This window comes from Notechis scutatus, chromosome 2 (assembly GCF_049901735.1).
Source record: "Notechis scutatus isolate UNSWTSFEM ecotype Mainland chromosome 2, rNotScu1.2, whole genome shotgun sequence".
NCBI classification, from domain to species: Eukaryota; Metazoa; Chordata; class Lepidosauria; order Squamata; family Elapidae; genus Notechis; species Notechis scutatus.
The window spans coordinates 137,875,808-137,902,369 of NC_142010.1; the positions used below are offsets into that span (position 1 = coordinate 137,875,808).

Genomic DNA, 26,562 nt, shown 5'->3' on the forward strand with positions numbered 1-26,562 from the left:
TTTGGAACCCCCGATCATCTTCTCATGCCTTAGCACACCTCTTCCTCAAAAAACAAAACAACAACAACAATGGGGCAAAAAGAGTAAATGTTCAAGAGAATGGATATTTTTCACTTAGAAGAAAACCTATTTGTGAGGAGAAGTTTGCAGGGATAGAGATGCTGCTGAAATTAACCTGCTCATTATTAAAATTATTTTCCCAGATGTCTCTCAGACACCCTAATTCTATAAATCAGGTAGAAGATGAGGAAGGTATTAATCTTGAGCAGCAGCAGAAGCAGCAAACACAAAAAAGCCTTTTACTCTGTCTTTATATAAAAATAGAAGAAAGGAAAGTGGTTGCTCTTTCTGCTTTTGAGCAAAGGTCTACCTTTCCTTGTTGGCTGGAGATCTTTGAGCCAAGACTCAATGGCTATTCAGGGATCTTCCAGCTTAAGATCTCCTGCATCCAGCAGGGAGTTGAACTAAATAGCCTGAAAGATCTACTTCAAAACCAAAACACAAAAAATGTGAAATGTTACCTTCCATCTTAATAATTGTTATTAGGATTAATTCTGATAAAAGCTTGAACCTCAGTGATGGTTAAAGGAAAGGCTGTGGAAAAGTCATGGTTTTTTAGTTGTTCTTTTTAACTATGATTCTGTTAAATGCCCATCCATCTTTTGGCAGGAGATGCAATATTTAAATAAGGTGCCAAGAAGAGAAAAGCAAAACTCAGGTGCCTTTTCTGTTTTGTTTTTCTAAAACTAGGAACGGGTCTCCAAACCACCAACCTGAACCTCCAGCTCCAATTACAGATGTACGTTTTAATTCACATTTCCCGCTTCTTTCTCTTCTCTACCCCACTGCTGACTACAGGTGGGCATGGGATGGTCTGATCTAGCTGACCAAAGGGTTCTTTCCCCTGAATTATCTCTTCCTGATGCAAAATGCTGCAACGTGATTCACAGTGAGTCTTGCCATGAAGGTGGACAAATGATTAGCCTGAGGTTACAATGGAGCCCACCCACCATTCCTACATGGGTAGCCAAAATGTGGGAAGATTTAAGGGGAAAATGGATGCCCTACAAGTGTGCAGATGCTCATGGCATCTATTTTGCCTCTTTAAACTCCTGACCCTCCTTCCTGGAATGGGCTCTGCCTCCATACACCTTTGGAGTGCTACCCCCCAACCTGCTATTCAAACCAATAGAAGTTGCAAATTGATATTACTCCAAGGCTTTAAATGTAGCAAAAAGATTGCAGATTTAGTTGGAGGCTTCAGGTTATATTTGGAGATGTTGGGTGAAAATTGCATACGAATTCCCAGTTTCAAATTTTAAATGTTTTAATAGTTATGTAGTTCTGTAATCGATCTGCATTCTTCTTGTAGAGAAGCAATTGAGTTTCTTTTTTGCCCTAGAACCTCTTGCCAACATCCACACCTCAGGAAGCTCAGCAGTGGCTGCACCGGAATCGCTTCTCAACTTTCTCGCGGCTTTTCACAAACTTCTCAGGTATAACCAAAGCTTTTTTCTCCCCCTCTCTGATAATCAGGAGAGGCCTTCCGAATTTGCCTCCCTTAATTTCGCACCTTCTCTAAACCCTCTCCCTTCATGATATCCTCTCCGAATTCCTTTCTACACCTCTTCAGGCTAATGCATCCAAATAGTTTTCTACCTTGAGGATTATCCCACCTTCCCTGTCAAAATGACACAGGGAGCACCATTTTGTAACTCGGTTTGCTTTTGGTTATTGCAGTACAAATGAGCTCCAAATTCTGAGCAGATGTTAAGCAGTGCTTTTAAATGATTGGACGGAGAAGGTTTAAATGAAACCTTATAACCCTCCCCACCCCTTATTCTGCTTAGATTTTTTTTTTAAATGCCCTATTTCTTCATATCTGAAACAGGCAAAGGATCTGGGTCTCTTCTGTTTCATCCCCATGCCAAAAAAGCAGTGATTGATCATTTATGACCTGTGTAATAATCTCCCTGTTGGACATCATGTATCTTTTTACTTAATATTCAGATGTACTGGGCTCTGAAGCAGAAATCCTTTTTGTAGATTAGTTTGTGTTGTTATTTTCTTAAGTGCTGTAGATGGTGAGGAGCTGAAATAGGGGGATTGCTGGAGGGGGCAGGGCCACATTTTTCATGGGGCTGGGGGAAGGGGAGATTGGCAGGGCTTTTTTAAAAAAAAACCAAAGTAGCCTGCAACTCAGTACATTCATTTTGACCTTTGCTTGAGTGGAAAAACAATGAATAATTGAATTGAGAAAAAAAGCAATCACTGGAAATAAGGGGAACAAAAATGTGGTTTGCACTGTGGATTGTTAAGTTGCCCCCCACCCCACCCCATTAATAGAGAAAATTGGGTGAAATAACCTGCTATGCTGTGTTAAAACTTTTTAAAATTACTTTCATCTTATGTATCAATTGCACCCTTCCCTGGTTCCCTCAGATTGGATTATTGCAATGCTCTCTACACAGGGCTGCCCTTAAAGACCACACAAAAGTTGCAGCTGGCTCAAAATGCAATGGTGTGAGCAGCAATGGATGTGTCTCACAGTGTGTCCATGTATTACTGCTTCTGTGCGAGCCGCATTGGCTGCCAGTTGGCTTCCGAGTGCAATTCAAGGTGCTGGTTATTACCTATGAAGCCCTCTTTGACACAGAGCTTGGACATCAAAAAGAGCTTGTCTCTAATGATTTCTTCCAACCCAGTATTTTCCAGCAGAATAGGATCACTCTATGTCCCCTCCACTATTTATTAAATTTATACGCCGCCCATCTTACTAGCGAAGTAAATATTATCGGCCTGTGTAACCTTCTCTGTTGTGGCTCCCACACTCTGGAAAAGCACCCCTCCCTCCCCCATAGATAATTCTGGAAAACTTTGAAAATTTGATTTTGGTCCCAGGCCTGGGGTTGACGTTATTATTTGTTTCATGGCCTCTGTTTTGTTTTGTGAATTTTGTCTTTTTAGAAGTTTTTTAGTCTAGATTGCCTATGGATTTAATATCGTTAGCTGTTTTTTATGTCTTTTTTTAAAATGTTCTGCGCAGCCCAGAGTTTACTGAATGGACTATAAATGTCAACAAAGGACATAATAATAATAATGCTTCTTATCCCTTTTCACTTAAAAAAAAAAAATCTTAGGGGCAGACTTGCTGAAATTAACCAGAGAAGATGTCATACAAATATGCGGTCCTGCAGATGGCATCAGACTCTTCAACGCATTGAAAGGACGGTGTGTATCAGCCAAATGGACTTTACACAGTTGAGGTTTTATATGTGCTGGACAATACTAAAACAAACATGTCTTCCCCCCCCCAATTGTCTTTTAATCGCTTTTTGACTGTGACACTTCGTTTATTTATAATCAATATTTATATATTACTCCAGAAGACCATCTCCTCTAGCGAGTGTCTCTGTGAAACAGGCGAGAATAGAATAGAATTCTTTATTGGTCAAGTGTGATTGGACACACAAGGTGTTTGTCTCTGGTGCATAAGCTGTCAGTGTACATACAAACAACAAGGGATAAGAATCATAGTCATCGTAAAAATACATTCATCATAAATCATAAGATACAACACAGTGATAGTCTTAGGATACTAAATGAGAACTCAACACAAATCATACTGGGATACTAAATAAACTTGATTATTACAGGATGTTTTGCAATACAGTCAGATAGGATGAGACAAATTAGAGAAAATCGCAAATTTTGGCATTTTAAATTTTTAGAATTCAATTGTGTAGCTTTTCATTTCCTTCCTTTGGGTAGCCAAGTATGGGCCAATGTGAGCATATATGCCCTTTTCATTAAATAAGGGCTTGCTTCTTAATTTCCCTTAGTTTTAAAATACATTTTGGATCTCCCCCCACCACACCCTGCAAGCCATGTTTGAGGTGTGACCAGAGCAGGCTTTAATACTGTGCTGTTTCTTGAATTGTTAGTTGTCCTTCAGCTGAAGAAAAAGCAGATATTCTCAGGTGAATAGCAGCCTTCTGGCCAAAAAAAAAAAAAAAAAAAATTCCTAATATCACACCATACCACTAAGTTAATGTACCAGTTCTGATTGTTCAGATAGGACTGGCTCAAATAGGGGGTGGAGAAAATGCCGTAGGCTTTGTTGGTTTCATGCAGTGAATGCTCCAAAAAAGAAGAGAATTGCAAGGGTGATGTTTCCCTCCCCTTTTCACTGGATTGATTTACTGTGGTGCTTTGCATCAGAAAGCTCACTGCCCTCGTTGTTAAGGGAAGGTGTGCAAAACAGATGAAGGAGAGGAATACTGGGGAAGTGGCAAGAAAATGAGAGTAAAGGATGCAGTCAAGAACACAGTGTAAGAGTTTTGGGGACGATCAAGAAAAGGTGCAAAGAAACTAGGTATTCCCCACTGCTACGATAAAGTAAGAGAGGAGATAGATCTGACTTATAAAATAGTCCAGATGTGAGCAAAAAAAACCTGGAGACCTCTGACCATGTCATGACACCACAGCGTTCTTTAAATCTTGCAACAGACTTGCGGTTGATGCTCTAGGTACATGCTTCATGATGCCAACGTAATTGTTTTTGTTATAGAAATCAAAAGTGAAGGAAAGTTATAGTAAAATAAGCACAGGTAGCCCTCGACTTACAGAAGTTTGTTTAGTGACCGTTCAAAGTTACAGTGGAATTGAAAAAAGTGACTTACGACCGTTTTTCACAGTTAACGATCTTTTCAGCATCTCCGTGATCATAGGATCCAAATTCAAATGCTTGCCAACTGGTTCATATTTAATGATGGTTGCTGTGTCCCTGGGTAACGTGATCCCCTTTTGCAGCCTTCTGACAAGCAAAGTCAATGGGGAAGCCAGATTCACATAACAACCGGGTTACTAACTTATCAACTGCAGTGATTCACTTAACAACTGAGGTTGTCAAATGTCGTAAAATGGAACAAAAGTCGCTTAACAAATGTCTCACTTAACAACAGAAATTTTGGTCTCTATTGTGGTCGCAAGTTGAGGACTACCTGTAGAGGTGCATGGCTGGCCATAAAAGCATATAAAGGAGGATTAGCAAAACAACAAACGAAGGAGGGAATTAACCTCTTGAGGCTTCTTTTTGGAATAGAGGTGGAGAAACCCATTCATTCATTCATTCTATATGGCCACCTATCTCAAATTCTTGTCTTAAATTGTTTTTAACACCATAAAACGTATAATAGGATGAGTTTGAGCGGGTGACTCATGAGGAAGTGTAAATCTGTTATCAGCTTGGCCATCTGTTTACTGGATCCATGTCCCCCCTTGATTGTGAAAATGGGTCCATGCTATAGTGTTAGGGATTCTCAACCTTGAAAAGGCTGTGTTGCACCCCGTCCTCAAGAGGCTATCCTTGGACCCAAAGATCAGTCTCCAACCTTCCCTTTCTCCAAAGGGTGGTTGAAGAAGATGGTTAGTCTGCAGCTGACGTGACTCCTAGAGGAAATAGATTATCTAGTCCTGTTTCAGTTGGGTTTCAGGCTGGGATTTGATACTGAGATAGATCTGGTCCCTCTTGTAGATAACCTGTGGTGGAGCTGGGATGTTATTGCATCCATCCATGTGCGCTTTGATCTCTCGACAGCTTCACTACCATTGACCAGGTATCCTGAGTCAGTTCCATGGATTGGGAATTGGCACCATCCTTTCTCTGTAGTTGGTTCTAGTCAATATTACGTGGTGGTGGGGAGACACTTCCTAGGCCACTCCCATGTTGGATATTGCAGGTTTCTATCACTTCTTCCTTCTTTTCACCCTCTACATGGAACCTCTGGGTGAAGTCATCTGCCAGTTTGGGATTCAAGATCATCAGCGTGCTGATGATACACTATTACGTCTTTCGACCCCGATCCAGCCAAGTGAAGCCGTTGAGGTTTTGTCCCAGTATCAAGAGTTTGTGTGGGGTTTGGATGGGGAAAAGCTCCATTTCAGTCCTACCAAGATGAAGTGGCTATGGGTGTTTGGGCTACCTGAATCTGGGATATTTCACCTCTTGACTTTGGATGGAATGGCATTTCCTCATTTAAGGGTGGGGTTCAATTTAGGGGTCTTCTGAGGCTCAGTGAGCGAATGGCAACCATGGCCAGAAGGTCTTTAGAATAGAATAGAATAACAGAGTTGGAAGGGACCTTGGGAGGTCTTCTAGTCCAACCCACTGCCTAGGCAGGAAACCTTACACCACTTCAGAGAAATTGTTATTCAACATCTTTTTAAAAGATGTTTCCACTTTCCAGTGTTGGAGCATTCACAACTTCTGGAGGCACGTTGTTCCACTGATTAATTGTTCTAACTGTCAGGAAATTTCTCCTTAGTTCCCCCCATTGCTTCTTGTCCTGCCCTCAGGTGCTTTGCAAAACTTCATCTGTGCATTAGTTGCAGCCTTTCCTTGCTGCATTACTGTATTCTCTGCCAGCTGGATCTTCTGGATGCTGTTCGACAGCAACTCCGAGTCAAGTGTATTGCAATAATTCATTTGGGAGGTCACCCAGGTATGGGTGAATGGCAGTAGAGCCTCCCTGATTTAGGAATGGGTGCAATTGGCACACAAAAGGCCATCTTGACCATGGTTACCACATGCTCCTGAAAGATACTGCACTCTTGTTCTGCTTAGGAGAGGTCATGAGTTCAGTTGTAGAGCAAACATTTTGCTAAGTTGAATTGCATATCATTTGAATAGACTTCTGGTTAAACAAGAAAGAACAAACACTGCTGGCTACTTGCTGCTCTGTATGTGCTTCCATTTCCTCAGTTGTGAAAGGGAAATTAATGTTCTGCTTTGGCATGTAAACAAAATTCCGTCAGGCAGATTTTTAAAAGGTAACCGTTGTAGATGAATCAGTATTAAATCTTCTCTCGTCTGTCTGTCAAAAATTTGTGGCGCAAACATCCCAAGGTTATGCTGACTTCAGAATGCAAATTGGGGATTGCGGATATTTCCGAGTTGGTTTTCCACCAGCTTTTGTGACAGTGAGCCACATGAATAATACACAGAGTTAGTCCTCACTTAAGGATGGCAGTTGAGTTGTGCAACTCTGTCATTAAGTGATACCATTGTACAGTACAACTTCACTAGCCTGTGAGCTTACGACAGCAGTTATGACAGTTCCAGTTGTCTTTGTCAGGCAAATCACACATGATTGAGAGACATGACTTCCTGCAATCATTTTTCACAACTTCCTACCAGCTTCCCTGTTAATTTTGCTTGTCAGAAGCTGGCAGTGGAGGTTTCAAATGGTGACCATGAGACCACGGGCATGCTGCAACAGCCACACCTTTGAAGACCAGTCTTAGATCTCCTCATTCAACGCTGTCATAACAACCTTTGCAGCTTTGTGGAAAAATTTAAGCAAAGACTACTTGTATTAAATACTCCACTCTACAGTGCATCTTATTAACAGCACATTCAATACGGTTTAAATATGGGCCAGTTTTGTACAGTATTTAAGAGTTTGCATCACTATGTTAAGAACACACCGGCATTTTTTTCAACCCTTTTTATAAAAAGTTTTGTATCTTGTTAACTCCCTTTTTTCTTTGTTCTCTGTAGTATATTTATAATGCCTTTATTTTCCTTTCACTTCATAATGTGCGTATTTCCTGTCTACTGCTAAAGATTTGCACTAGCTTGTCTTTCCTCTTTCTCTTTCATCTGTACAGTATACAATACTTTCCCTTCTTTTTCTTTTTACTCAGTGGAAGTACTGTGTGACCACTACCAGTCTTTCTGCATCTCATTTCAGTATCCCCTTTTTTTGTCTTTACATTCCTTGGATTTGTTTTTCCCTGCCTCTCCCCATTTACTTTTATTTCTCTTCACTGAATTTAGTACAGTATGGTAGTAAACACTGCAACTCAATTGGACTTCAGCAGAATGGGAAAAAAATGATGCCACTCTGCCCCAGAAATGTGATTATAAGATGATGCAAAATGGGGAAGAATGGATTTTGCCATCTTAGCCACCCAATTTTGATATGCATAATCCTGCTGCTTACATTCTGGTGTGATTGGAGTTGTTATAAGACAAAAATACTTTTTATACTTCTGGGGTAATACTAATGTTGAGAATTCTTCCATGGATCTCATCACCATAGTAAACGTGAATCAGAAAAGGCCCTCAAACATGCAGTGTTTATATGAGGGAGGGAGTGCCTGCAGTGAAACATTATCTTGGATAATATTTATTCCACAATAATTCAAGATGATGTGGATCTTCTGAGTGACTGCATGACTTTATTTGCATATTAGATTAAATCAAGTTATCTCTATGTTATAGTGTACTGGGGGGGGGGAGAGAACTTGGCTAGACTTACAGATTGAACTAAGCCATCATTTGGTTTCTGATTTTGGCTTAGTGTAATGTGGGAACTCTGGTATTATGGCTTGTTTAGTGATCCATAGTGAAAAATGTATAAGTACAAAGTACACATCTATTTTTGGTCTTACTTGATAAGCAAAGAAATTATGACCATTTCTTCTTCTGAGCCAAACATATGCATGCAGGTGCTCATATGTAATACATTAAAGCATTGGTACTTATCTTTCTGGGTTCCCATGAGCTTTGAACAGCCTCTATAGATAAATTCTGCAAATGAAGGGTAAGAAGAAGTCAGGCAGGGAAATCTAGTAGGAAATTATCTGTTGATTTTGCCTAACCCTTCTTTTTTATGTATTTACATTTGCGTTCTTACCAGCATCCTGAACACAAACCAATCCTAGGAAAAATCTTGTATCTTATTTTTTTGAATGTATGAACTAACCAAATTGTGATGAAAATTTTGCCTGGTGCCAGTCTTACTGATCTTTCACTGGGCATTTATGAATGATTGAATTGAATTGATTGTAAGGAATGTGGTGTGCTTCATGTTGTTTTCTTTGTTGCTATTAATGTTTTTTTAAATGATGTCTTATTAAACTTTTGGCAGTTAACCAACAATATTACTTCCTGTGAAATGTTTTGGTGAAAGATGAGGTCCAAATGAAGCTAAACAAATAGTTATTTGGTGACACATCAATTTTCTTACTCTTATTCCTACTGATCCTGGAGAACTCATGTCTTCTTTTCTCCATAGAATGGTACGGCCAAGGTTGACCATCTATGTTTGTCAAGAGTCTCAACAGTTGAGAGATCAGCAGAAACATGAAGATGGGGATGCAGCCAATGGTACTTTTTTTGGTAAGGGCATTGGGAAAGTAAAGTCTGCATTCTATGTAGCAGATGGAACTGTAGTATTTTTCAGTGGGATGATCACTTCAAGGAGATGTCGGACCTGTGGTGATGGGAATGATGGCATAAGATATACCAGTGATCAGTGTTGCAGTTTAGTTGTGGTTCGTTTTTTATTTTGTTGCTCCAAAATTTTCCATTTATCTGCTTAAATCTAATATGAGCCCACCGCCTTTAAAATATCACTGCTATTATATAGATCTGATAACAATTTTCTATCTTCTATATATTGTAGAGATTACAATGCCTGTTGAAAGTGATGAGATATATTCAAACAGTTGGTTATTTGTCAGGGAATGTGTACATTTATTTTGAATAATAGAATAAGATTATAGTAAAATTTGTTGCGGTATCTAAGGAAAATGATAAATAAAAGGAAGACAGTACTGCCATTTGCTTTTTTTAAAGCACTTTCTCCCTCCATCCTAGTTAAGGTCAATTTGAAACTACTACTACTACTTATTCATTCTTATTGATTCTGCAGTTTACCATGCAATCTACTTAGAAGAATTGACTGCTGTAGAGCTGACAGAAAAAATAGCTCAACTCTTCAGCATTTCTTCTCAACAAATCAGCCAAATCTACAAACAAGGGCCTACAGGGATTCATGTACTCATCAGTGATGAGGTAAGAGTAAAGTGGTGGTCTGAAGTTACCTAAGAGAAGCTTAGGAATTTAATAATGTTGCAGTCTCGCTCTGATTTCTTATAAAAAAGAAATGGAAATTTTCTTCATTTGCCAGATTATAAATTGCAGTAAGCCACAGTATAGTTTGTATTCATTTGGATTCTTGACATCACATGATGGGCGCACGTACTAAAATTGATGCCATAGAAAAACGTATCTATTCACTAAACAACTCACATGATTACCATTCACAAACACTTGTTTATTAGAAGGCAAGCTAGTCACCAGAATCCTCTCTGTTCTCCCAATAAGACATTTGTGCGATCTAAAGGCATCTCTGTGAACAGATAAGATATTCAAAGCTATAAAACAATCATTCATTTCAATTTCTAGAGTGGCCCTGTAAATGATCCAAGTTGGCATAGAAAGACTTTGGAAAAAAAAAATCAAGCTAATTAAACAGCTAGGAAAGACAAAACTCAAAATACATAATATTAGGGCAAGTTTGCAGGTCATCTTTTGCAGGAAGACCCAGGTTTTTAAGACCCTTCTAAATGGATCTAGTCAGATGGATCATATGATCATATCAATCTGAGGAACATGCAACATACTAGCTTCTTACTTAACTTTTTTTAAAAAACACACACAAGTCAAATACACCAAGGAGCCTGGTGGACATTAAAAGAGATATCTGAGATTGGCATTGGTGTCCGCAGGAGCTTCATTGGCTACCTCTAGCTCAGCATATTGTGTTATGACAAATAGGGCTTTCTGAAGCAAACAATGATGTTAATCAAAAGCATGGTGGATTCAGCACTTGAACTGAATTCAAGGACCCTGTTGAGAGGGTTAGAATTTCAGTTAGTTGATTTGGAGTGTGTCTGTTGATTCTCCTGGGACATTATTGAGGAAAATAGTATCTGAATCTAAGCCATCTATCTGGTTAAGTTAGACCAGTGCTGTCAAATGGCCCGCGGGCCACATGCATCACGCGCTAGCTACCCCTCCACTCGGTTTAGCGAACGGGAAAAAAAGTCCCGCTACATTATGTGACGCTGCTGAGACGACGCAAGTTTGATACCCCTGAGTTAGACTGAAAAATAAAATCAACCATTTTAGAGCACGTGCTTTGTAAAAAGTTAATCATAGGCAGGTAGTCCTCTCTTACCAACTGCTTGTTCAGCAACCATTTGAATTTACAATGGTGTTAAAAAAAAAAAAAAAAAGGAGAGGTATGACCTGTCCATGGACTTACAGCCACTGCAACATCCCTGCAGTCACATGATTCCAATTCGGGCACTTGGTAATTGGCAACCATAGTCATGTGATCGCTTTTGCAACCTTCACAGCTGGTTTCTGATCAGCAAGAAGCCAGTAGGCAGTCACAAGTCATGGTCATGCAATGTCACACTTGATGCTGTAAATCGAGTGTGGTCAACTGATTTTTCACTTTAAGGCTGAATTGCTTAGCAATAGAGTAGCTGGTCCCAATTGTTTTTGGTAAGTCAGCCCTTGATATAGCTTTCTCTCTGAGGAATCCAAGGTTTCCTCTGCATATATCTGAAATGTATGGATTAAGCATGTTCTGAATTTTTATTCTGAGTTCTACCTAGGCTTGCAAGATCTACATTGTCTTTTTATTAGAACCTGCAGTCCACTAGGCTAGAATATCTACTGTGTACAAAGCACAAACATTTAAAATTCACGTTTCCTAATTCATAATTAGGTATGCAGGGATTGTGCTGATCTGCAACATTTAGGAATGGATCCAAAGACCAGCATTTTACAAATTACAATTTTTGTGAGTCACTGCTTGCTCAGTACAATAAAAGCCTTTTTCCTGGCTTAATGACTGTTAAGAATTAAAGAAGTATGGATAAAATTTGGAACTTGAACCCGAGAAAAAAAGCAAACTTTTTTTACATGTTGTGTAGTTTCTTGTATCTAAAAAACCACAGTGCACTGTAAGCAGATATTTTACACAGTGCTGTTTTCTTGGTCCAAGAAACATGCTTTCCTGCCTAATCATTATTTGTTTCTGTTTATGCTCTTTTTTATAACTTTTCACTTTTTAAGTAAATGCTTTCCCCCCAATATTTTTACTATGAGACAGTTCAAACTGCATATTCAGAATAGGATTAGGATTTTTAAAACTTACGGCTTTATAGTTCTGTGTTTTTTAATGCTTTAATTTAATTAGAGGAAAGAAATTCACCGCAGATATAAGACGCCAGACTGGTTTGGAGTCCTAGATTATTCTAGAATAAAAGTGAACTGTGCCAATTTAGTAAAATACAGATCATCTCTTTAAAAAAAACAACCTTGAACTTTAGACAGTGGTAACTAAGATGTTTGGTAGATGGAGGTTTCCTGCCCTGGAAATAACCAAACTGTTCTGCAAAAGAATCAATATATAGTTCTGAGTACATACTTCCTTTCCTTATACTTCAACTACAAGGGATGTGTGTCAGCTGAATGTCAGCAGTTGACAAAGTACATTAATATACGTGCTGCTTAAGACAGACACAATGAATAGTAGCTTGATTTCTCCAGGCTCTTAACGTTTTATTCCTATTTTAGATGATACAGAACTTTCAAGATGAATCATGTTTCGTCTTGGACACAATGAAAGGTACTCATTTATTCAGTGCACAGTAATGCATGTTACTCTGTTCTGTATTTCTTCTGAAAAACCTACAAATCCTATCCCACCCACCCACCCACCCCATACCATAAACCCAAATCAAATCAGCATGGAGATTAATGTACTGTGCGTAAAGCTTCTTTCTTTCAGATGGAAGATGGGTGAAGAACAATAATGGGATTCTACTCCTGTTCATCCAGAGTCTAATGGTGTGCTTTCTTTGCAGCTGAAACCAATGATAGCTACCACATCATCTTAAAATAGATGAGGACTTGACCTTCTTGCATCTATTCTGCATCTACAGCTTCATTATACGTTTTGGCAACAGGACACCAGCAGAGACCCATCTTGCTACCACAACATATTGTCGCCTATTAGGCAAACAATGTGGAATTTACCACTACTGGCTTGTAGTAAATACCAGTCATAAGCACAGAGCTGCTTATTTGTAGTTCAGTAATATTGCTACACTTGTTTGCTAGTTAAAACTGTCAGACTATCCAGTGATGGAACTTTGTAAATTATATGTAACAGAAAGAGGGTTGTGTCTATGGAAAACAACCCTATTCCTTTAATAGATGAAACTTTGTTGTGATGGATATCTGGCCACCCTAGGAATTGTGCATCCCTTCTAGGGAAACTCTTGAGGCCTATATCATTCAGTTGATAATGGCAAGCTTATTTTTAGCAAATTCTGGATTGAAAAAAATGTTCCTGTTCTGACTTTTTCAGAACTTGCTTGAGATACAGATCTGTGTATCAAAAGGTGCTCATATACATAAGTATGTGAATGATTTCTTGTACTAGTACAATTTAGGAGAAAGCCGTGAGTTCATGAACTCTACCTACTTGGGGCTTCACCTAATATTCCTGTTAAAGAGGATTCAGAGGCAAAAGAAAAAAGAAAAGAAATGATGAACTAAATATCCAGGGTTATCTGCTGTTTACGTAAAGAACACAACTCCCAAGAAAGAGAGAAAAGACCATGTTAAAAAAACAGCAACCAAGCATTGGAATGATTTATTTGAGATTTCTTTGAACTGATACAGACTTTGGAATGAAATCCTACAGGAATTTTCTGTCCAAGAATAGGCTCATACAGCAAGAATGTTATGCTTTTTTGAAAAGCTTTGAACACTCCATGGTGACAAAGTCCCCGAGTGTTTGTTTCCAGGGTAGCAACTAGTCACTTACTAAAAGGTTTCTACACTTTGAAATGAATGCGTTTTTTTGAGTCTTGCAGGGAAAGAAGGGGAAACTATTTTAGCTACTGGAAATACTGTCCTCAAATTTGAAGTGGACAGCAAGTCTAATGAACAAAGCCAGATTCTCTGTAACCTTTTCAGTCCTAGCAAAATGAAAAATCTCTGCAAGCTGTAAGTTTCACATACCAGAGTATAATGTGCTCTTGCAAAAGCTAGGTTCTCTTTCTAGTCAGTAGACAAGAGACCAGGAAGCTGGTATTGGCTGACATTAACATGAAGCTGAGAGTTTGAGAAAAGGGTTTTCATTTTATTAAATGGAAACCAAGTTATCTTCTTATTGATATCAGATTATTTGAGAAGTTTTTCATTTGAAATGTGTTTCATAAAAACTATTAGGTTAAGAAAAGAGAAATACACTTTAAAAAGAAATCTGTAGCTTTACCGTTTTTAAGTAGTATCTGATGCATTGATTTTAAAAAAATCAGCTTTTTCAAATTGTCTTTGGAGCTCTTATTTATATTATGACGTACTCCTGTTCCATCTCCCAGGATGATCACCAACCTAAATTAGGTTGTTGTTTGCTTTAACTCTGTACCAGAAATTCATGTGGTCCATCAGGATGCTTGAGCAAATTGGATATAGTGATAAAGCTGAATTGATGGTGACCTACAGATTTTCATTATTCCTAATAATGGATTGTGTGCATAGGCATAGTGATAGCAGAGTTGATTAGTCTTTAAGGACAGCCCTTGCACTGTGACAAGGCTTGTGGTAGTCTTAGTTGTATGGTATGTGTTTATAAGACAGCAACCTGGTTTTGTGATTTGAGTACAGTAAAATGTCGCTTATTAGAACATGAGCAAACCTGGTCACTTGGTATTGCCCCTCCTTTTCTCCATTGTGTATCCACTTTCAGAGGAAATAGCTTTGCATCTTAAGCCAAAGTTTCCCACTTCAGAGGTCATAGAAAACTGTGTCTCAACCCTTTTTATATCAAGATGTAAAATTAGAATCAAATTGACATGATTTTTTAATCAACCATCATCCTTCATACTCAGTCTGTCAAGTAGAACATACACTCCATAAATGACACCTTGTTTTTTCCCTTTCTCAAACCTGTGTTGAATCACTTGGGGATATTTTGTTTGTTTGTTTATTTGTCCTGAGAGCATGTATGAGAGTGTTTGCCATTCTTCTTGGAACTGTAATGATTTGTCATGTGTTTTTGTTTTTTGTAAACCACTGAATGAAACAATGAGCTATAAAACATGGCTGTGGAACAACCTTCGGTTGTGGAACCTTTTATTGAAATTATAGATAATTGTACACCAGTAACAAAGAAGAAGCTGCAGAGTAGACTGAATGAAATTGTATCTAAGTGCCCTATTGGGGGAAAATAGTGAGATAGGGCATGAAAATGAGACCCAGTGTAGTGTATAGGTGCTGGGAAACCATGCATTTTAGTCCTCACTTAGGCATTGAAATGGGCTGTCTGGCCAATCATTCTCTCTCAGTCTTAGATTGAAAAGTCAAAAAACATCTCTCAACCCGCCACTGGACCAGTATGATGAACTACACTCCATGACGTTCAGTAAACAGACTTCAACCTTTCATCCTGCTTTGAACTGCTTCATGCTAAACACACACACAGGGGTGCGGGGGTGGTTTAAAGGGGGAAAAAAACTTGTATTTTTATTGTTTTCTCTAAGCAATACACATTGAGACAAATGTGTCGTCCCTGTTTTACACTTTTACTTTGTTCTATTTTTAATTTCTCGTGTGCAAGAACATATTCACCTCTAATGTGCTTCCATGGTCATAGGATTATATTATACCCATATTCAACTGGGACTGTTCAATATGTGAGGAATAAATACAGGCAATAATTCCCAGGACTATTAAGCACCAAACACTTTTCTTAAAAAAAAAAAAGTGGATAAAGGACAAGGAGTTCCATTTTTCTTTTTTGTTGCTGTTTTGCCAGATGCTTAGTAAATAAATAACCCAGTTTCTTGCCTAGTAGCAACCCAGCTGCTTGTTAATACCCTTCAGAGTCACTGCTTTGCTGATCCATCAGAAGATTTGTTTGGAAGTTACATTAACTGATGGGTGGAACATTAACTGTCAAGTACAAAGCACATGCGAAGTCAAAAATTCATTTCTTCGGAAAATATTTTTCCTCATGTTTTCATTTACTTCAGAATAAATCAGAGCAACCTGACATAGTTTTCTTTCGCTTTGTGAATGTGTTCTGAACAGTAGTTTCTTGACAGGCAGAGAAATTATCCTTTGATCCAGGACTGTAGGAAAAGTGGAGAGGAGCTGTTTTCTTTGGGACTGCCCACATTAGAAAACTACAAAATAGTTATGTAGTAGCAGAATAACGGAACTTTCCTTCAAGGTTTTAAGAAAGAGTGAGAACCTTGAGAGCCGCCAAAAAACCTTAAGATTACATCATGAATCTTCATGACCAAATGGCAATTTTCTACAACTTAATTTTGGAGCTATTTAAGGGATGGAAATGTAAGCATTTTTGAGGCAAACTGTTCCCAAATAAAAAATAAATGGAAAAATAGGCTGAAAGGGTTTGGTCTTCCCCCACTTGAAAGTTTATCAGGAAGTCTGGTTTTCGAGAAGGTAGGATTGTAGCTACTGAGTTACCAGACGTTGCTTTCTGTCTATTAAGCCAATGAAAGAATTACATACCTGTTTAGCATTTCTAAATTTTAGTTACAATTTAATACATTCCAGAATTAAGTGCCTTTGACTTTAGTAGGCACTACATTCACACTCCAGTCCAGAGTACTCTTTGGAATCAAAATTCAAGAATTGCACAGCTGTGATACTTAGTTTTTTACTGGTTCATTTCACTTTTATCCCCAGAGTACTCTTAGATTTCTTTAATATTGCTTTTGGCTACATTAATTAAGCTTAATTAAGCTGTTTAGAAATTAGAGGAAAAGCAACTCCCAAGTATTTCAATTATGTTTTCTGAAGCTTTTATGTATGTGTGCAATGTTAGAAACACAAGGTTTACCTAAATCATTGGAACAAGTTGAAATCCATTGAGTATAGGGATGAAAAGCAAGGAAGAACAAGTGGAGCAAACAGGTACCAGTTGAATTTTGTGATACACATTCTGTATTCCATTTTACAACGCACAACTTATCTTGTATTTTTTCATATAACGATGCTTCATTTTGGATGCATAATGGCTTTAGCAAGGCAAATACAATTCTAGCAATTTTAGCAAAAACCTATTTTTGCATGATTGATTTTAAAAAAATTCTTTAACATCGGGGAAGACATTTTGTGCAGGAGAGTACTTGGAGTAGAAATAAGAGATTAGTTGTTGCAGAATTAAAAGCAAGAGATATAAGGGCCAGCAGTAGTAATCTCTTAACATGAAAGTAACCCCTGCAGCATTGGTGGAAATACAGGCATTTAACTGTACTGTAGTAAATAACTATGGTCCAGAATGTGTTTGTCACCGTGAAAACATTCTGAATTAAGAGTATAGATGAGACCAGCAGGAGATCTGCCTACTAGGAGACAATGTCTACATAGTCATTACACTACATTTATGTTCTGTGACTGAGCAATTGTAGGAGGCTGAAGAAAATATCTACACTTTAAAATCTACTGATTTACTTAATCGACATGGGTTTCTGTTAAAAAAATATGAGGTTTATGTCAGATGTCAATGTGCATTGTAGTGGTAGCAGGTAATTAGTTACACAATATAAAGCGGTCTTTCCCATGGATATTTGCCCATGCTGGTTTGGAGTGAGCAGAGTTGTATTCCGGCATCTCTGGAAAGCATAGATTGGGGGAGGATGGTATACTATACAATAAATGGTAATTGAGAACACTTAATGGTGCTGCCTAAAGTTTGACCCTAGCTTATAGTCATTTTGTTTAAACATTAAGCATCCCAACTATAGACTCTTCATAATTGTAATAATAAGGGAAAACCTATGGAGAGGCATTAAGATGGCAAAACAAACATACAAACAAAAGGTGGAGAACCATATAGTAGACAACAACCCGAAGCAAGTGTGGCAGGGACCAATTATAAGGGAAACACAAGGAAGACAGTCAACTCTGATGCCTCATTGGTAGAGGATTTGAATACCTTCTTGGCCTGCTATGAGGTGAAAAGACGTGACCTTGTAGCCCCTGTCCACTGGCCCTCTAACTCCCAGCCACTCACCTTGTATGAACACTAAGTGAGAGGTGTATTGAAGGCCGTGAACCCTAGCAAAGCTGCAGGTCCAGATGGGGTGCTGGGGAAAGTGGTAAAGACTTGTGCCGACCAATTAGCAGAGGTCCTGACAAGGATCTTTAACATCTTGCAAATGGCCAGTGTTCCATCATGCTTAAAAGCAGCCACTATCATCCCAGGCCCCCCAAAAACAGCAATTAACTCGTATTAATGTTTGTAGTGACAAAGTGCTTCAAGTTCTTCAACACCTTAGGTCATGCCTCCCACCAAATTTTGACCAATATCAGTTTGCCTACAGGGGGAATAGGTTGACAGACGATGCCATAGCTACTGCTTTACATCCTGTAGTGAGTCATCTAGAGAAACCCAGAAACTATGTCAGAATGCTTTCATAGACTACAGTTTGGCCTTCAATACCATTCTGCTGACAATCCTCATCAATAAGCTGACTGACTTCAATTTTTCCTTTTCCATATGCGACTGGATTAAGGACTTTCTGATGGGCCGGTCACAAACCTAGAGGGCTGGGTCTTTCATATCCTCCTCCCTGAAGCTTAGCACAGGCTCTCCTCAGGGCTGTGTGCTCAGTCCCTACCGGTACTCATTGTACACATACGACTGTTATCTTCTGACCCATCCACTGTGATTATCAAGTTTGCAGATGATGCCACCATATTGGGCATCATTACAGGTGAAGACGAATCAACGTATGGAGGGAGGGGGGAGGTTCAAAAATTATCTACATGGTGCTCAGAAAACAACTTGCACCTGAACATCAGCAAGACAAAGGAGATGGTGCTAGACTTCCAGAAGAGAGAGGAATCTGCCCCACTTTATATCGAGGGGGGCTGTGTGGAGAGTATCCTCCTTCAAATTCCTGGGAGTCCATCTTAGTGAAGAGGGGGCGTGCATAAGCGCACCAAAGGGCCTACTGTCCCTGTCCTATTGTTTCTTTTATTTTTCTTATATGTATCCATGTATTCATAACTATGTTTTTACTTATACCTATTATCTTGTAAGCAATTGACAAACCAAATAAAATAAAAAATAAATAAAAGATCTCACCTGGAAAAACAACATGATCCAAGTGGCCAGGAAGGCCCAACAGAGACTCTACTTCCTCAGGGTCTTGTGGAAAAACAAGGTGGAACAACAACTGATGACCTCCTTTTACCGGTCCACAATAGAAAGCTTACTGCATTACAGTATGGTATGCTGGCTTGACAGCCGCAGATAGAAAGACATTACAGACAGTGATGAGCACAGCACAAAGCATCATGGGCTGTCTCCTGACACTAGATGAAATCGCCAGGATTCACTACCTTAGAAAAGTGAGGAAAATCCTCAGGGATGACTCACACCCTGGTCAGCACTTCTTTACTCTCCTACCGTTGGGTAGGAGATATAGAAGCATAGCCAGTCGTATGAACAGGCTGAAGAACAGCTTTTATCTGTGGGCTGAATGCAACATAACATCATAACCATGTAGTATGATAGACCTGTAGGGCCGGTGCAATGTGCAACATGTTCACACTGGTGCAATATAATATTATGTTATGTTATATACATATATGTATAGAGGATTGTGTGTTTGTTAGTATGATTTACTGGGTTAGGGATTTTCTTTCTTTCACTGTGTGTTAATGAGATGTATTGTGTCTAGGGGGTGCACTAAGGGAGGCTCAGCCAATCTCATTGTACACGTTGTGCATCGACAATAAAGGTTTGAATTGAATTGAAGATGCATATTCCTGCTTCTAAACTTTTTGACAATCTTCTGAAAGTTAATTTCTGACTTTTTTTCCCAGAGAGATTCTTAATGTATCCACATCTAAACTCTTGGGCTGAATCAATTTAATATACATAGTAGAAATTACAAAAATTATGCTGAGAATGCTGACAATAATAAATAGGGATACAAACCAAATCCTACTATGGAGGATTTGCTTTGGTTCATTAAAAATAAACTTATTTAACAGACTCTTTGCATGGTGGGAACACTTATATTCCTGCATAATGGTGTTTATGATAGATAACTCTGAAGGTCTGAGTTTTCCTATTTGTTAGTTTATTGTTATGCCTTTGGTTTCATTCTTTTTGTAATTTTCAAAGAATTTTGGCCATCCAAAAGAGCCTGAAGAGTTGGGCCCCTAATGCAAGCATGTTATACTGGAAATGGTTAATGGACTGAAATAAGATCCCGCCTCCTCTCCATGTGCATCTTGCTTGCTTCCTTGCCATCTTTCTTAATTCTTAAGTCAATTTTAGTGTTAATATTTATTGTTTTAATATTTTATCCTGTTGTTTTTATTGGTTGTAAGCCACCTAGAGTTGCCTCAAGGTGAAATGGGTGGCATATAAATTTAATAAATAAGATAAATATACAAGGGGCATGATTTTAAAAAGAAAAAAGGAAACAGACTGTGGTTTACTTTGTCATCTAGCCTAAGCTATTTAATACTAAGCCTATCATGAATTTGGATTTAATATCTATGTCACATTTAAGTACATATGCACATTGTTGGATTAATTTTATCCTACAGTCTGGTAATCAGTGGTGGAATTCAGCCAGTTCACATCACTTCAGGAGAACCGGTTGTTAACTTTCTGAGCAGTTTGGTGAACTGGTTGTTGGAAGAAATCATTAGGGCAGAGAACTGGTTGTTACATTATTTGAACCCCACCATTGCTGGTAATGTACAAAAGAGTTGGTTTACAAAGTAAAAGCAATTTGTGACTCAGATTATTAAGTCCACAATGGATCTTTCCTACCATATGGAAATTGACTATGGTATTTCTCCTTCAAGTATCTGTTCTATTAAATAGATAGGGCTGAATTTTTTACTTGCTCAATTTGCCAGTAGGCATGCTTCCCCAAATGTATTTTCCTTTCTTGCCACTCCATCCAGTGGTGAGCAAAAATGTTGCAGTATTTAAGATCTGGGCACTGACTGCATACAATGAAAATGTAATCAGATCAAGAGTATAATCAGGGCAATATGGCTTGACAAAATAAAACTTGGTTCACTGTAACATATAAATCCAACCTGTGTTTAAATGACTGTAACTTTATCATCACCCAAGTGTCATGTTGCAATGAATGGCTTGAGAATGACTCTAAAGACAGACTTCATGGTTCAATACAGCCTTCTGATTTTTTTTTATTAATTTGGAGAACATCTTGGAGGTCTAGAACTTTGCATATTTTATAAAGAATCAGTACAATTTTATAGCTTGTTCTATTTTCACAATGACAATTTTGATTTTATTTTTTAAACAGTACAATCAGTGTGCCTTTGATTATTAAATTATGTTATTTCATCTAGTTTTATAACAAAATTGATCTCTCTCACTTTCTCCGTCTCTCTCACACATTTTTTGTAGGCTTATGCATATGGTATCTACATTTTCTGCTCAGATTCTTATCTGATCCTGTCAAAGTCTGATCCTTCTAAATACAGTAGTTGCAGCACAGTGACTGAATCAATTATCACTGAAAATCAAAATCAAGTTAACTAAACTTGTTTTTAAATTAAGACTACAATTACAGGCACATATAATTAGCATAGTGGAGCTATTAAATCCTGAAACAGCCCTGCAGTTGTTTACTTGGTATAATGTTTCTCATCCAAATCCTATCCGACATTCACGTTTTTATTTTCTGGGTTTTTGCTTTTGTTAGTCCAAAAAGAAACTGCCCCACAAGCTCTGCAGATGTGTCACAACTGCAGAGTGTGATAAAATAGCACTCTTCACACCCACAAACATCCTAACCTCAAGCAGTCCTGGAAAAAGTGCTCCTCCAGTATCTGGAATACAAGATTATCTTGTTTTAAAAATTAGACTCACTCAGAATAAGATGGCAACTTGAAGTTATAGGCTGGTAACCCCTCCAGATTTTTTTTTATCGCCAGGCTTGTTCGCCGTTATTTTTTTTTTTTTTTAAAGGAATACTTTTAGCGAAAACTAGCGAAAAGCCAGGTTGCATTCTGGAACCTAATTTTAGCAAGCGCTGGAAGAAGCCGATGGGTTCCATTTCCCAGGGTTCCAAGCGCTACGTGGTTCTTTTCAACCTCACCTCAGATGCCGCCGTTACCTGGACAAACTGTCACCCACAGCCCAGCCCACCTACCCCCGGAACGTTCTATTGCTCAAGCACCGCCCTTCTGAGGGCGACTACGTTTCCCATGCTGCCGCGCGAGCGCTGCCGCGCTGCGTACGGGGGGGGGCGGGAGAGGCGGGGCGCGCTACATCACGTGGCCACCTCCCTATAAAAGGCGACGCTGCGCCGGCAGTCCTATTGTTATCACCGACGGAGTTGGGGGGGTTGGTGGTCTGCCCGGTCTGGGCCGCCGCCGCCGCCGCCGCCGCCTGCCAGAGCCGCCCTTTGCTGCCTGTTTCCCACTCCCTCCCCTCCGAAGGCACGGAGCTGCTACCTCCGCATCATCCCCTCTTTAGGGGATCTTGGGCTTCGCCCTGCAGCCCCGGCCTGTGTAGAGGGAAGGGAGGAGGGACCGGCGGGCGGGAGGAACTCCTACCCGGTGAGTGGTCGGATTCAGCTGGGCTGGCTGGCTAGCGTGAAGAGGAGGGCGTGCCTTGCGTGGGGCAGGGCTACACGGGGTCTTTTCGCGGTTGAGGGCGGCGGGAGAGAAGAAGCGGGCAGGGGACCCTTCCCCGGGGAAAAAGACCTGAAGGCGCGGGGTGGGGGTGGGTTTCCTTCGGTTGGGGTGATCCTCGCCGACCTGGGGTGGCCCTTCCCTTGGAAGGCTTTTCCCTGCAAGGAGAGCGGAGAAGCGCCCCTCGTCCAGGCAAGGATGGGCTTTGGGGAGGGGGCGAGGGGAGGGAAAACGTGCCTCACCCTTTGACGTTGCGGGGGTGGGAAAGAGACGGACTTCCCTTTGGCGTTTGCATGTTGAATCCCTGGGCCAGGCTTCGGGATCTTGTTTTGTCGCAGCCCAAAGAGATTCCGGGATCGGATACCGGGGGTGTCTCTAGGGTGATTTCGGAGCTGGTTGCCCTCCTCTCTTGAGCCTGATCGGAGGGCTTCTGTGTGTCTCCACGCTGGAAAGAGAGAGAGAGAAAGAGAAAAGGGCCTGTCAACTGGAGTTCAGGGTTTGCCTACATGGGAGGTTGCAGTTAACCTCAATAGGAATTCCCTCCCTCCCTTGACGTTTGAAGTGTGTAGCTTACCTGAAAGTGAGGTCAGTAATTATCTCTTGCTTGCTATTGTTAAAATCGGCCTGGTTGGGGAGAGGAAAAAGATATTTTTCCCCCCCCAAAGTGACACTTGCACCTTGTGCAAATAATCTGGATGTGGAACTGAAGGGGTGGTGGGTGCAGAGGAAAGATTCATTATCTGAAGCTATATCACTGAGCCAAAAAGTATCCCTCCAAAAGCCTATGGATAAATCTATATAGTTGTTTGAGTTTGTGGGAATTTTTGATATCTAGGTTTTGAGCAGTCCCCCGCCCCCCCCCCAGGCAAAACACTATATTACCAGTTTTCATTCTTCAGTGTGAAATTGGGGGGAGGGGGGCGGAGAAACAACACATGAGATTCATTAAACAGATATGTTATGGGTGGCATTTGTGGGGCATTGCCCACTACCTTAATGTTGGATTTTAGAACAAGCCACTCAAAGTGATCTTTATTCATGCATCAGGGATCATCTTGTATGACAGAAGATATCTTGAAAAATAGGCAGAAAGTGATGCCTTGGGATAAGAGTGGGCTTTGGTATTTTAAGGTAAGGATTGCTTATTTTCAATTGACTTTGGCCTTGAGGTTAATTCCTAATGTTGGGTTTAAAGGGAGTCTTAACAAACATCTAAATACTACTGAAAGCTCTCTTTTGGGAAGATTCTAGAAAATCTTTTGACTAGTACTCCTACTTCCTTATGTCTAGGTAGGCCTTGGGATTAGAGTGCACATATAAGTTAATCATAGTAAATATTAAGGTGATGAATGTTTTGTCTTACTGATTTATTAATGCTAAATAATTTCTCTTTTCATTCTGAAAATATTAAATGAAATATAAAAACTGGCCTGAAAAAGGATACCTTAAATAGTAATTATGTTTGGTAAAACAGATTTTTAATATGAAATTGTTAATGTTTTCATTTTATGAAAAATGTGACATAGGCTTGGAAATAGGTTGTTTGAGATTTTCCAAATTAAGGATGGTGAAAACAAAAATTGAAAGATACAAACCATAACTTTCTCATTAAAATACTCATATATGTAAACCAAATCATAAATGCAGATCCTTATTTGGATATCCAGTTTAGCCATAGTATACCTCTAGACTTTATACCTCTTGCAGTATAGGTTTGACTATTCCTGCATTATGTTACATTTGATCATTTTGAGGAAGTGCAAAATTTTCTTCTGAAGCATTGGAAGCCTAGGATAATTATTGCTTGCAGATTTTATAAGCTCCATAAACTAAGAGGAGGAGAATAATTAGGACTTTGCAAAGTTTTAGATTCAAAGAGAAAAATGTGTTTTGGGAGTACACAGGAGCACTGCTAACCAAATCAAATGTCTTTCCCTACTGCTGCTATGGAGAGCAGCCATGTGATCCTAGGAAACACTTTAACTCCATCCCTCCTATACTCACACACACACACACACCATTAGTGATGGAGGGATCTGATAATTTGTCAAACTGAGTCAAAATGTGAAAATCCTCCAGAATTTATAATAGGAGCCATGGTGTTTATATTGTGGAAACAGAAGTAATATCACTGTCAGATAATGTAAAGAAGTTGAAGGAATGGTGACAAGAGAGTTGGAAGATTTAAAGTAAGTTAAGCTTAATTCTTCATACTCATAATAATTGTATGTGGAGAACTGTGGGAGAGATTCATTTCATATTTTTGCATAAAGGAAATTGTTGGATTAGTTCCCCTTGATGATCAACTTTTTAAACGATTTCATTACTTAAAAATTATTTAACCTAGCTCAAAATTTTGTTTCAAAATCCAGCAGCCAAACCTTAGAGGGAAAATATGGTTGGTAAGATTTATATTGTGCTTATTAGGTAATTTGATGTATAATCATAATTTAAACAATGGTATTAGTTTATTATAAATTTGTCATATATGTATAACAATAAGAAGCATTAGATTATTTGTTAAATTGTCCCAGATAAGTAACAAAGCAACTTCTTTTGCGATTTGTCCAAAGGTATATAGTCTATTGATCAATAGCAGTGATGTCACAATAGCTGTTTTAGAATGCTATCTTTCAAGATACTACTAATAGGGAGCATCTGAATTACGTCAAATGTGAATGATACCAAAAAAATTCTTTTATTACAAAATATTTTATAATAAGATACATTTCTTCAATGAAAACAAAATAATAGAACAGACATTAGGTTATAAATTTAAATCTTGTTTTTCTTTCAGTTACTATTAAGTGGAGGTCACAAATCTTTTTTTAAAAAGTCAGACAAAAATATTGTGTATATTTAAAATATGTACATGAAATTAGATAAACCTGTTGTTTTTTTTCAAGGCATGATACAGTAGCTTTCATGTCCACCTTTCTTTTCCACTTTATTTTCATGATAATTCTGTAAATTAGTTATGCCCATGGTCACCCAATAAATCAGTATCTTAAGTTCCAGCCACCCAAAGCCTAGTTGGTTCCCTTCCTTAACTAGCACTTGCTTAAATACTAACAAGAACATTGGAGTTTGTTTTTTGATTTCATTGATGGACTCTGCAAACTCACTCTGTGTGTGTGTGTGTGTGTGTGTGTGTGGAGAGAGAGAGAGAGAGAGCTCACCTAGAATATGATGACACAAGAATCCAGTGATTGACATTGTTGGCTTTTACTTGACAAGTAATCTGTTGTGATCTAATGACTTAGTTTGGCAGAAGACTGGTCCTGCTATTCATACATTGTTTCTATATAGACTGATTCTCAGGGGATTGGAACCTGACAAGAAGGGAAGTACATCTGCTTTGGAAAAAAAAAACACTCCTGAGTGCAAACCTTTATGTCTGCTTAGGGGAGAATAGGTAGGAAATAAATATAATCCATCAAGAAAATCACAAGGGTAAAGTTGTATGGCATAGAAAATTCGAGTCTGCATATGTGCTTATTTGTATATGCTAGAAATCTCTAAGCCACAAAAGAACAGTTTAAGTTTTGATGCATAACAGAGTACAATTATCTAGCTATACATTCAGGAAGGGTATACTGGCAACACAGTTGCCTTGTGTGTCGAAGTCATGGAATTCCATAAAGTTTAGAAGACATAAATGAGACAGACTTTTCTATCGAACAACAGAAGATTCCCTATCTGTGTAAAAAGCAAGTTAATAGGAGTATGCTATCGCTCCTATCCTCTTGAACCAGGAAACTAAAACTGAACTGTAGATGAAAAACGAAATTAGAGAGGCAAAAGAAACAGAAACTGATTTAACAGACTAATTTACTTTGATAGATGCAGCAGATCAGAGACAGGCCTTAGAACAGGGGTGTTAAACTGGCGGCCTGTGGGCCAGATGTATCACGTACAGGCCACACCCACCCCAGCTCCGCCAAGGGGAAAACATCACGAAATGTCACATGACGCAGCAAGTTTGACACTGGTGCCTCAGAATAATG

The 26,562-nt window shown here is 39.0% G+C and overlaps 2 protein-coding genes and 1 long non-coding RNA gene across 6 annotated transcripts in view; 2 read left to right on the forward strand and 1 right to left on the reverse strand.

Moving 5' to 3' along the window:
- TFCP2 (transcription factor CP2) overlaps nucleotides 1-14,998 on the forward strand; it is a 42,540-nt gene extending 27,542 nt beyond the window's left edge. For both annotated transcript variants that reach the window (XM_087956339.1, XM_026677346.2), the window contains exons 10-16: nucleotides 751-799; nucleotides 1,403-1,496; nucleotides 3,141-3,231; nucleotides 9,084-9,187; nucleotides 9,723-9,865; nucleotides 12,446-12,497; nucleotides 12,736-14,998. In XM_087956339.1, the coding sequence (XP_087812465.1) occupies nucleotides 751-799; nucleotides 1,403-1,496; nucleotides 3,141-3,231; nucleotides 9,084-9,187; nucleotides 9,723-9,865; nucleotides 12,446-12,497; nucleotides 12,736-12,773 (571 nt within the window). In that variant the 3' untranslated portion in view covers nucleotides 12,774-14,998. The remainder of the gene's footprint in view (nucleotides 1-750; nucleotides 800-1,402; nucleotides 1,497-3,140; nucleotides 3,232-9,083; nucleotides 9,188-9,722; nucleotides 9,866-12,445; nucleotides 12,498-12,735) is intronic.
- Nucleotides 1-21,900, reverse strand: part of LOC148132272 (uncharacterized) — a 28,354-nt gene extending 6,454 nt beyond the window's left edge. Inside the window, exons 1-2 of the long non-coding RNA XR_015747791.1 lie at nucleotides 21,789-21,900; nucleotides 19,005-19,067 (exon numbers count right to left, since the gene is read on the reverse strand). This is a non-coding gene — a long non-coding RNA (uncharacterized LOC148132272). The remainder of the gene's footprint in view (nucleotides 1-19,004; nucleotides 19,068-21,788) is intronic.
- Nucleotides 21,901-22,238: 338 nt separating this feature from the next.
- Nucleotides 22,239-26,562, forward strand: part of CSRNP2 (cysteine and serine rich nuclear protein 2) — a 42,213-nt gene continuing 37,889 nt past the window's right edge. Inside the window, exon 1 of one of the 3 annotated variants that reach the window (XM_026677344.2) lies at nucleotides 22,239-22,480. The gene's annotated coding sequence lies outside the window, so the exon portion shown is untranslated. Of the gene's footprint in view, nucleotides 22,481-22,526; nucleotides 22,748-23,602; nucleotides 23,687-26,562 lie in introns of those variants that run through there. The other 2 variants (XM_087956340.1, XM_087956342.1) reach the window with 2 other exon arrangements.